Source organism: Triticum urartu, chromosome 7, assembly GCF_003073215.2.
Source record: "Triticum urartu cultivar G1812 chromosome 7, Tu2.1, whole genome shotgun sequence".
NCBI classification, from domain to species: Eukaryota; Viridiplantae; Streptophyta; class Magnoliopsida; order Poales; family Poaceae; genus Triticum; species Triticum urartu.
This window is the reverse complement of record NC_053028.1, coordinates 49,274,405-49,286,122: the sequence shown is the minus strand read 5'-3', so window position 1 is coordinate 49,286,122 and position 11,718 is coordinate 49,274,405. Positions and strand designations below refer to the sequence as shown.

The window sequence follows — 11,718 nt, the reverse complement described above, 5'->3', positions numbered from 1 at the left end:
GTGTAGTGATGTGTCTAGGCAAGAATCTTCTTAGCTAGATGGTGGAAAGCCTTGTGCATTGTGGAAGGATTTATTCAAGGCAATGATATTCATGTTCTTTTTGCAGTATATCTGGAAGTGTATGACCTGTATTTTAGTTTTTGCCCCTAATAGTGATTGGTATTGTAGGTTAGGTTTCTTGGATACCGTCTCTGACTAAATTTGAAAGAATCTAAGCCTGGGCTGTTTTGGTGCAGATTACTAGATGGGAAGGTGAAGTTCTCAGAACTCTGAGGTAAAGTAGTTGGTTCGTCACAGAATTCTTGTGCGACATGGCTGCACTTTGGTGTTTTACTATGTTTGTCACCCTTTCAATTAAATCTTGATGTTCGTATGACTCTTCGGTTACCCATGATGGCAGATCTGTACTGACTATATATTAATACCTCTGTTTCCTACTGCTACAGGCATTAGGCACATAATGGACAACGAAGAGCCTACGTTAATAATCAATAGTATATTTTTGAAGGTTTTTGTGTTGAGGGAATTTTTTGTTGTTTGATAGTTAGACCGTCATCTTTGAGTATCACGAGCATTTGATCATGTAGGTGTCAAAAGTCTTTACCCATACTGACATGCCAACATCAGATCTCCACAACAATTGTTATAGCGTGGTCCTTACTGAACCGCCATGCCATGGTGTAACTCACACTCTTTGCGCCTCACTAAAATTCGGTTATTTCTATTACGCACCGGACGCATGAGTGCATGCGTGGCTCATGCTTCCTAAAGCCTCCCTTGAAACCAGGACTGGGACACTCAAAAAAGCTTCACAGCTCAATGCAGCAATGGCGACTCTTTTTCTCCCTGTGGCACACCCGCAGGTCTCCCTCTGGCGACAAGGGCGGCGGCGACTGCATGGCTTGCCAAGCTGCCAGTTCAGACACGCCGGGAGAGTGCAATCCAGCTACAGGGGACTCGAAGCTCTGTATGATGATGGGTACGGGACGGTCAAGGACCTGGACTACTTCTATCAGGCACTTGGGCAGCTGGTTGAGCATGACAGTGGGCCGCCCTGCTGGTTATGCCCCGTCGACGCCGGCTCGACAGTCGAGGATGCTCCGCTCATGCTGTATTTGCCAGGTAAACGACCGAGTATGTGTGGAAATGATGTGTCGTCGACATCTTCCTGTGTCTCTCTCTGCATCTCTTTCCAGTGTCTTGATGCCTGAATGTTTAGGTTAGTAGCACACACTGATTTCAGGTGCTGATTATGAGATTATCTTTTCAGGGGTAGATGGAATGGGGATGGGGCTCTGCATGCACCACAAGGCTCTTGGAAGGTTAGATACAAATAGAAGTTCCCTGGAAAATTTATGGCAAACCAGGAGGGCAGTTATGATACTTTAAATATATTATACACTTGTTTCTCCATTTGCAGGATATTTGAACTTAGATGCTTGCACATTCCTTTTCACGACCGCACGCCATTTGAAGGTATCAGATACCTGTGCATTAACTGATTATTTCTCTCCGAAGCATTTTGCATCTGAATTGAAAAATTGAGCTTACTGTAAGATTCAGAGTGAAAGACATCCTTTTGGCTTGAAAAGGAAAATTTCATTTCTCCCAGCGTCCACACCAAGAAGTTGCACACAGCACATGAAGTCGTGTTTAGATAATACCTTCAGGTTAACACGTGGGAAAGGCAAAAGATGCCCAAAACACATTTAAGCAGAGCCGACGTCAACTAGCCGCCTGGTCAATCATTAAATTAGAAAGATTATTTGTATGATTTTAGCTGCTTCTCTTTTTCAGAACTTGTCACAATGGTAGAAGATGTTGTGAGGGCAGAGCATTCCACTTCTCCTAATAGGCCCATCTATCTATTGGGGAATTCGTTTGGAGGATGCTTAGCTCTTGCAGTTGCTGCTCGCAATCCTCGTATTGATTTGATACTGGTACTAGTTAATCCAGGTATGCAAGAAAATCTGATGGTATGCGAGTGAACCTTCCTATTTATGAAATTTCTAATATGCATAATTTTGTTTTGTCTCGCTTTTTTCTCCTGGGAAAGCTACATCGTTTGAGAGGTCAGAAATAAAAAAGCTTCTGTCGGTTTTCAGCCCGTTATCAAACAACGCCTGTATTGCAATGACAGCTCTACTGAACTACAACATCGGTAAGTACGTGATGCATTTGTTGAACTTCAGGTTGTCTGATAATTAGCACGATATACATCTGTTTACATCTGTTCTTTAAGTTGTTAATACTTGCTTCTTCTGTTCTTCCTGATCATGAGACCAGACAACGAGGTGAACATGGCACTGAGTAGAATGCAAAGCGGGCAGCATCCGTTAGAAGCACTCATCAGATTGACAAGTAACATGTCAACTTCCCTGAAGCATACGGTTTGTACCATCGACTTCGTTACTGTTTCTATGTATCTAGTTTATCAAGAAAATACTAATTAAGGGAGAAAATAAGTTAATAAATTGTTGCCTGGATCAATCGATGCAGAAGCCAGAGGTTATTCTCTATAGAAGAAAAATACAAATTAAGGAAGAAAATAGTCTGAAAATGAATTCCTTTGCCTACTACTCCCTTCGTTCCAAAATAGATGACTCAATTTTGTACTAACTTTAGTACAAATTTAGTACAAAGTTTTAAAGTTAGTACAAAGTTGGGTCATCTATTTTGGAACGGAGGGAGTATCTTTTTTTTCTCATGTTTCTCTGGGTGATCTGTAGGTTAAGGTGGTTTCAGAATATGTGCATCTTTTAAGGAAAATATGTGTGCTTTTAATTGCAGAATATATTGGACAAACTACCAAAAGACACACTAAAATGGAAGTTGAAACTGATGAAACGGGCTGCGCAATACGCTAATTGCCGTTTACAATCAGTTACAGCAGAGGTGCTACTGCTAGCCAGGTTTGTGGCCTTAAGCTCAGTTCTCTACTTCCAATTTCATCGTTAGCCTTGCAGAATTTTGTCACATGGTAAATTCTAATGCATGATTTAGCAATGTTTCTTGTCTGAATGTGTATTTGTTGTCGTATTTTTTATCATGACTGAAGTTCTTCTCTATGCTTGCACTCAGCTGCGATGACAACTTACTTCCGAGCAAATCTGAAGCCTACAGGCTACAGAACAAAATACCTAAATCCAAAATCTTCTTCTTTGAGAAGCATGGGCACAGCTTACTGCTGGTGAGTTTTAGTTGACTTTATCAGACTGCTGTATATCTTTTGCACTGGAAGGAACAAGTCATATAGCTCGAAGGGACAATGCCGATGATGTCCATTCCAAATTTCAGGAGCATGGTGTCCATGTCTCATCCATCATCAAGTGTGCTGGTCTCTACCGCCATTCGAGGCGCTATCATCGGGTTTTCGACTACATCCCGCCATCCACAACCGAGTTAAAGGAAGTCGACAAAGCTAGCATGTAATCAAAGTCACCACCCAGCAAATCGTTAAATCATATGCCTTGAATCTTGAACACATGATTGCACGTCACATTTATGCATTGGTCAATGCAGCGACCTATTGTTCAGAACGTGCCCAGCGATGTTCTCGACGCTGGAGGATGGCACGGTGGTGCGGGGACTCGCCGGGGTGCCCGAGGACGGGCCGGTGCTGTTGGTAGGCAACCACATGCTACTAGGGATCGAGCTCATCTCTCTTGCCGCAGAGTTCATGCGGCATAAGAAGGCCGTGGTCCGTGGCATCGCTCACCCGCTGCTGTTCCCGAAGAAGACGAAGACGTGGTCGGAGGGCCACGACTTCTTTGACTTCCTCAACCTGTGGGGAGGCGTGCCCATGACCTACAAGTACATATACGAGTTGCTAGCAACCGGGGAGTTCGTGCTCCTCTATCCGGGTGGCTACAGGGAGGCACTCCACTGCAAGGTACTTGCAGAATAAAATTTGTTGATTTCATTGGTTGGATTTATTATACTCCAGAATTCTGTCAGAGTAAATTCTACCGTTGTGAACTTACTTACATTTGAACTTGTGGATTGTAGGGTGAAGAGCACAGGATTTTCTGGCCAGAACAGACTGAATTTGTTAGGATGGCAGCGCAGTGCAACGCCACAATCGTGCCATTTGGAGTCGTCGGAGAGGATGACCTCGTGAACGTAAGCCATTACTGGATTAGGTCATCCCTTGCTTAATTTGCAAGTAAACGTTCTTCGGTTCAAGTTTGGATCCATAGCCAAAGTTTATCAATCCTGAAACCTCTAGAGATTCAGAATGTAACCATCAGCTGATTTATTCTAAAAATCACAGCTGCTTTGCACATTCGACAATATCAGGAGCACGCCCTTCGGCAAGGAGATAATGCGGGCCTACAGTAAGCATCTGAATCTCAGGTATGGTCCGCCCTGCTGCTACTAACTCCTTTTGTCAGGTCTAGTTCATAGCTACAAGGAATAACCCATCTGTCTTCTGGCTGCCGCAGGGATGCCAAGCATGAGGTGATCTTCCCGGGTGTGTGCATGAAGATCCCGGGCCGGTTCTACTACCGGTTCGGAAAGCCGATCCCAATGAGGGGGAGGCAGGACGTCCTCACCGACCGTCGGGCCGCAACGGTTCTCTATGCACACATCAAGTCGGAGGTGAAAGGCATCATCTCCTACCTGCTGGAGAAGCGGGAGGAGGACGAGTATAGGAAGATCTCGCGGAGGCTCATGTTCATGGCTTCCCAGGGCTTCAACACCCAAGTTCCGTCGTTCGATCCTTGACATACGCTAGTTGCCACATGGAATGAGAATGTCGCTACTGAATATTCATTTTTCGACCTTCGATCAGACATTTATGCAGAATAATGCTTGTAATTTGTGAAGGTTGAATTTTCAGCATTACTGTTCACAAATTAAATTCGTGTGTGCCCTCTATCGGCCATGACAAATTGTTCAGTCTAGGCAAGCTCGGATGGTGGGAGGCCATGGCAGCTGGTACTCGTACGCTGGCCCGTTGGAGTACTTGTCGCTGTCTCATGCGCCTGAACTTCATGGTGGAGAGATCGAGATGATGCCAGAGCATCCCGCCGCCCCCAGCACGACGGACCCCTCCACCACCGTGAGGATCTTCCTCGGCAGGCGCATTCGTCCACCGGAATCTTGAAGCCCCAAGATCGACTGCGGCAGCAGGATCGTCCTCTCTGCCCACTCATCACGACCGAGGTTGCTCCGTCGACCGAAGGTCCTAAGTTCGTTCCTGTACAGCAGCGCGATCCGCACCAGACCGTCGTTGCAGCGCACGGCCCTCAGCTGGGGGTCGCACCGGTACGGCAGCTGTGCCGGGAACAGGGAGGACGAGAACTCGTGGGTGCGCTTGTCGAGGGCGACGACCTCCGAGCGCATGTTGTTGGTGTTCCGGGCCGTCCAGTAGACGGCGTCCTGGGTGTTACCGGCGAGGAAGAAGAAGCCGCCCCATGGCCCAGCGTAGGGGATCCCGCCGACCCGCCAGTTGTCATCGGCTGAGGTGAACAAGCTGGTCGTGACTGCGCCCTGGTCGTACGCCGCCGCGACGATTATCCTGAAGTTCGACGGGCTGATGCCCCCGCCGTCGCCGTCGAGGAGGAAGGCCCCGAGGCAGCTCAGCTCTTGGGGAACGAAGGGTGGCCGATGACGCTGCTGCAGCGCCGCGTGGTGGGATCGCAGACGATGAGGCAGGGCCGGTAGTCGGAGTCGCCGCGGAAGCCGGGGCACCTGGTGAGGAGGAGCACTCCGCCCCGGCTGTCGGCGAGGTCCCAGCCGCGGCCGCCGCGGCTGTCCGGGAGAAAGCAGAGCGAGAAGTGCTGGGGCCACATGCCGGCGGTGTCCGCCGACGCCGAGAGGAAGAAGATGGGATTGCAACCCGGGGGGCGCGACCCATGCTTGCGCTCGTTGACCTGGTAGTGGCCGGCGATGACCGGGCGCGCGTGGAGCGAACGGAAGCGGCCGAGGAACCCGCCGCCGGCGATGACGCGGCGCCAGCGCTTGCACGCGCACGCGGCGCGGACGAGGTGGAGGGACGTGGGGAGGCGCAGGAAGATCAGCTCGAGCGCGTCGTCGGGGACGTCGTGCATCGTCGCAACCGGTGGCGCGGTGTTCTCGCCGCGGTCTACCATGGCCGCCTGCAGAATCAAAATTGGCCTCACGGCCGTGGTGTCGTCTTTCGGTGATGGAGGCAAAACCCTAGCAAAATTTTGTCAGGCTAACATGATCTGGATGAGCAGGTGTACGTCGTCTTATCTCCAACGAGTCTTCTTTTCTATATAAAAAGAATCTGGTTTAGAGAAAGTTGGATAAAAATTGTGCTTTAACAAGCCCTGTAAACGCGAGTTTTTTTTAAGGAAAACCATCATGACGGTTTATATTTCATGTGAAAATAAGGATACATTGTTTGATAGAACGTCCATTAGAAAACCCGAAGGCTCTGACTTCCAAACAATAGTTCGAGAGGTCTCCGAATTTCTAGCCAACACATCAGCCACCATATTGGCCTCCCTAGGACAGTGATTAAAAACAATAAAACTAAAATTACAAGCTAAGAAAGTGCATTCTTCATAGATAGCCGCCATAGGTCCAAGGGAGGTTTTTTAAACGCGAGTTTCTTTTAAAGGGTGCACTATATAAACAGCCCTGCTTCTCTTCGATATCCTTTCGTAATAAACCTTCTCATAAAAGTGCCGCATTAGCGTGCTACCGCCGTACCGACCGCGTCGCTGCTTCCGACCACCGCGCTGCCGCTGCCGACCACCATCACCGCCATCGACCACCACACTGCTGCTGCCGACCATGTCGGCCCGTGGGCGTTGGAGTATTTGTCCCCGCCGCTCACGCGCCTAAACTCCATGGTAGAGAGGTCGAGGGAGACGAGGCTAGAGACTCCCGCCGTCCCAGCATGATTGTAACGCCCCGAGACCGATGTGCCAGGTGTCCTCCAGTTATTCGCTGTTGTTGCCTTGTCATTGCTTGCGTGTCATGCATCTCATATCATGTCATCATGTGCATTTCTTTTGCATACTTGTTCGTCTCATGCATCCGAGCATTTTCCCCGTTGTCCGTTTTGCAATCCAGCGCTCCTATGTCCCCCGGTGTCCTTTTCTACCTCTTTTTTCGTGTGTGGGTGTTAAACGTTCTCGGATTAGACCGAGACTTGCCATGTGGCCTTGGTTTACTATCGGTAGACCGCCTGTCAAGTTTCGTGGCATTTGGACTTCGTTTGATACTCCAACGGTTAACCGAGGGACCGAAAAGGCCTCGTGTGTGTTGCAGCCCAACACCCCTTCAATGTGGCCCAAAACCCACCTAAACCTCCTCCATCACCTAGGCCGTTTGATCACTATTGCGTGGCTGCAAACCGCACCTCATTTGGACACTCCTAGCTTCCTCTACCTATAAATAGGTGTCTCCCTCCGAATTTCCGCGCAGATCAAACCCTAGACCCGCTCCTCGCGCCGCCGGACAAAATTTTCCCACCGCTTGGACATGTCCGCCGCCGCCTTCGCCCAATCCTGAGCTGACACGTGTCCACCCGCGCCCCACTTCGCCGCCTGGCCCGTGGAGCCCATCTCCGGCCCGCCCCAGGCCGCGCCGGGCCCGAGGAGACCCGCAGCCTCGCCGCTCGCCTGATCTTCGCCGGACCTCGCCGGATCTTCGCCGGACCTCGCCGTCAGCGCCGCCGCCTCGCGCTCCACCGCGCGCCGCTTGCCGCCAGGTCGCCGGCCCCGTCGCGCCCTCTCCTTCCCCCTCTTCCTGCCTGCCTCACCTCTCTCTCCCTCTCCCGCAGGGGTCCCTGCCATGGCCGTCCCGCCGTCGCCGTTACCAGATCCCGCTTCCATGGACGTCACCGTCGACCACCGTGGCCAGATCCGGGATCCCCGTGCCCGGATCTGCCCGTTTCCGGCGCCTCCCGCGCGTCCCCGGCCTTCGCAGCTTCGCCGGAGTTCCTATGCGCCGCCGCCGCCCCTGCCATGGGCGTCACTCTTCTGTTCGGGTGGGAGGAGGAGGACGAGCGCCCTCTCGGGCCCCGCTCGTTCTCTCGTGGGCTCGCAGCTCCTTCCGGCCCAGCAGCGCCGGTCTCCCAGGCCTGGCCGTCCTTCCTCGTCCTGGGCCGAGCCCATTGGGTGAGCACCCTATTCCCCGCCTGTGCGCCGTTTAGTTATCTAGCCCTTGCATGTTTTTTTCCTGAAAACTGCCAAGTCCCAGAATCCATACTTTTTCATGCATAATTCATCAGCTCATAACTCTGCAACCGTTGCTCCAATTCGTGCGTGTAGCATATCGAAATGTTCGTCTCGACGAGTACTCCATTTCATCTCATTGCATCATTTTCATTTGAGCTCATCTTGATGCCCGAAATGCTGTTGTAAGAGGGCTATGTGATGTTAGTTTCAGATCCGTATCAGCATTTGCACTTTTGTCATTTTTGCCATGATTAATGTGTGCATGCTATGATTCTGAGCTCTACATGTGTCTTGTAGTATGCCATGCCATCTTTACAGGGGTGTATGCCATCTATTTTTGTGATTTCTGTAGTGACTAGCACAAGCATGCAAAATAGCCTACTTAATGTTGCCGATTTCAGAGACTTAGAAATATTTTAAGTCCTTGTCCTGTTATTATTTTTATGCCATGTGTTCATGTTGCTACCGAGAGATCTATGCCTCTTTGAGCATGATCAGTAAGGATGTTTTGTAGATAATGTTGTGCTCTATACAACCATGTATTTGTTTGCAATTATGGAGCACCCTAGCTTGACTCAATCGAACTCTACTTTTGCTATAAAATGTTCCTGGCAGATTGTTATCGTGTTTGGCAATTTTGCCGAGCTTGTTGTTGTTGATCCGTGCATGCTATATTGTTGTTATTGCCATGTCCAGCTTCTATGCCATGTCTACTTGCTGGGTGTATACTTAGTTTATCATGCAATGCCTCATAGTGAGTGCATCGAGCTCGTAAACATGCCTACTTGATGTCTGTTTTGCCATGCTTCAGTTTTTCACTAAGTCTGAATCTGTTATCGTTAATTGCTATGTTCACATGCTTGCAATTGTATTTTCTGATCCCTTTTGGCTTATGGTCAATAATGGACTTTTGTTGTGTGCTTTGAGTAGCTTCATGCCATACCTTGCTTTGCCATGATATGTTCCTATAGCATGTAGTTATCGTGCTCTAAAGATTTCTTCTTGATGTTAAATTCCTGACTTGTTGTTAATTTCAGTAAGTCTGTAACCTGTTATCATTTGCACTTTTGCCATGCTTGTTTGAACCTGTTAATGGGTGATTTAGCCGTAGCTCAGTGTTCATCTTTTGTCAAGCATCTTGAGTGGATCCCTTCCATGTATTTTGTTGCTATGTTTGAGTGCAGTAGCTTATTTATCTTGATGCATTTAGTTGGCTATGTGCTATTAATCGCAGATCGGTGCCATATTTGTTTTGCTTGCCATTTCCAAACCATGCATCCGATTTCGGTGATCTTTATATCGATTTCAACCGAAATCAACTCCTCTTTCCAGTGGCACGCTTGGTTTTCCAAGTTGAGGCCAGGTTCAATCATTCCTTTCCGAATCATGCATATGCATCGCATATCGCATCCCGCATCTCATGACATGTTTTGCATCATGTTGTTTGTGCATTGCACGTGGTTGATCGTGTCTCCCTTTGCTTGTGTTCTTGCTTTGGGTAGAGCCGGGAGTCGAGTACGTGATCGAGGAGCCCGTTGAGTACGTTTTTGAGGATCAAATTTTTCGTCTTCTCAGAGAACTTTGCAGGCAAGATGACCATACCCTCGAAATCACTTCTATCTTTGCTTGCTAGTTGCTCGCTCTTTTGCTATGCCTATGCTGCGATACCTACCACTTGCTTATCATGCCTCCCATATTGCTAAGCCAAGCCTCTAACCCACCTTTTCCTAGCAAACCATTGTTTGGCTATGTTACCGCTTTGCTCAGCCCCTCTTATAGCGTTGTTAGTTGCAGGTGAAGATGGAGTTTGTTCCATGTTGGAACATGTATATTTGTTGGGATATCACAATATCTCTTATTTAATTAATGCATCTATATATTTGGTAAAGGGTGGAAGGCTCGGCCTTATGCCTGGTGTTTTGTTCCACTCTTGCCGCCCTAGTTTCCGTCATATCGGTATTATGTTCCCGGATTTTGCATTCCTTACACGGTTGGGTTATAATGGGAACCCCTTGACAGTTCGTCTTGAATAAAAACTCCTGCAGCAATGCCCAACATTGGTTTTACCATTCGTCACCTAGCCTTTTCTTTCCCTTGGGTAGGCCTGCCCAAGGGTCATCTTTATTTAAAACCCCCCCTGGGCCAGTGCTCCTCTGAGTGTTGGTCCAAACTAGAGCCCTGTGCAGCGCCCCCTCGGGGAAACTCGAGGTTTGATTTTAGTTATACGGAGCGCTCATCTGAGTGTGCCTTGAGAACGAGATATGTGCAGCTCCTATCGGGATTTGTCGGCACAGCGGGTGGTCTTGCTGGTCTTGTTTTACCATTGTCAAATGTCTTGTAACCGGGATTCCGAGCCTGATCGGATCTTCCTGGGAGAAGGAATATCCTTCGTTGACCGTGAGAGCTTGTGATGGGCTAAGTTGGGACACCACTGCAGGGATTTGAACTTTCGAAAACCGTGCCCGCTGTTATGGGCAGATGGGAATTTGTTAATGTCCGGTTGTAGAAAACCTGAAACTTCTCTTAATTAAAATGCACCAACCGCGTGTGTAGCCGTGATGGTCTCTTTCCGGCGGAGTCCGGAAAGTGAACACGGTGTTGGAGTTATGCTTGACGTAGGTTGTTCTAGGATCACTTCTTGATCATAGTTTTTCGATCGTGCTTTGCCTTCTCTTCTCGCTCTCATTTGCGTATGTTAGCCACCATATATGCTAGTGCTTGCTGCAGCTCCACCTCACATATCCTTTCCCTACCTATAAGCTTAAATAGTCTTGATCGCGATGGTGTGAGATTGTTGAGTCCCTGTGACTCACAGATACTTCCAAAACCAGTTTGCAGGTGCCGATGATACCGTGCAGGTGACGCAACCGAGCTCATGGAGGAGCTTGATGAAAACCTTATTTTTTGTTGTTTCGCTTCCTTTTGATCAGTAGTGGAGCCCAGTTGGGACAATCGGGGATCTGTGTAGCATTTGGGGTAGTCTTATTTCATTTTGGGTTCCGTAGTCGGACCTTGTTTGTATCTGGATGATGTAATGCTTTATTCATGTATTGTGTGAAGTGGCGATTGTAAGCCAACTATGTATCTCTTTCCCTTATGTATTACATGGGTTGTGTGAAGATTACCTCACTTGCGACATTGCTTACAACGCGGTTATGCCTCTAAGTCGTGCTTCGACATGTGGGAGATATAGCCGCATCGTGTGCGTTACAATGATGGACCCCTCCACCACCGCGAGGATCTTTCTCGCCAAATGTAGTTCACCGGTTTTAACCATGTCGTATGATACGCATGTCATGTCTTGTGAACACGATCATACTGCAGCACTCTCGCAAATTAAAACAACTAATGATACATAAATTGAAAATGCTAACAATGCATATGCCCTTATAAGTGGAAAGTTTCAGTGGTATACAACATTGATTTCACTTTCGTTGAAACTTGATTCAATTTGAAACATTGCAGTACACACAAACTTAGTAACCTTCCAGTCACATAATTTTGAATGCATTGCAAACATTAAGCGAACATAGTTGAATTTCTTCCAAAATTGTCGCAC

The 11,718-nt window shown here is 48.3% G+C and overlaps 1 protein-coding gene across 1 annotated transcript; it reads left to right on the top strand.

Moving 5' to 3' along the window:
- Positions 1–495: 495 nt before the first annotated feature.
- Positions 496–4,781, top strand: LOC125523366 (phytyl ester synthase 1, chloroplastic-like). The gene is made up of 13 exons (XM_048688412.1): positions 496–1,122; positions 1,271–1,322; positions 1,421–1,476; positions 1,798–1,956; positions 2,057–2,161; positions 2,287–2,390; positions 2,791–2,912; positions 3,082–3,190; positions 3,298–3,428; positions 3,523–3,892; positions 4,009–4,122; positions 4,274–4,356; positions 4,446–4,781. The coding sequence occupies exons 1-13, from the start codon at positions 759–761 to the stop codon at positions 4,726–4,728; spliced, it is 2,052 nt and encodes a 683-aa protein (XP_048544369.1). The 5' UTR covers positions 496–758; the 3' UTR covers positions 4,729–4,781.
- Positions 4,782–11,718: the final 6,937 nt, after the last annotated feature.

Coding starts and splice junctions, on each gene's coding strand:
- LOC125523366 (XM_048688412.1), top strand. CDS start 759: ATGCTTCCTAAAGCCTCCCTTGAAACCAGGACTGGGACACTCAAAAAA. Junction 1,123..1,270: donor GCTCATGCTGTATTTGCCAG/GTAAACGACCGA, acceptor TTATCTTTTCAG/GGGTAGATGGAATGGGGATG. Junction 3,191..3,297: donor ATGGGCACAGCTTACTGCTG/GTGAGTTTTAGT, acceptor TCCAAATTTCAG/GAGCATGGTGTCCATGTCTC.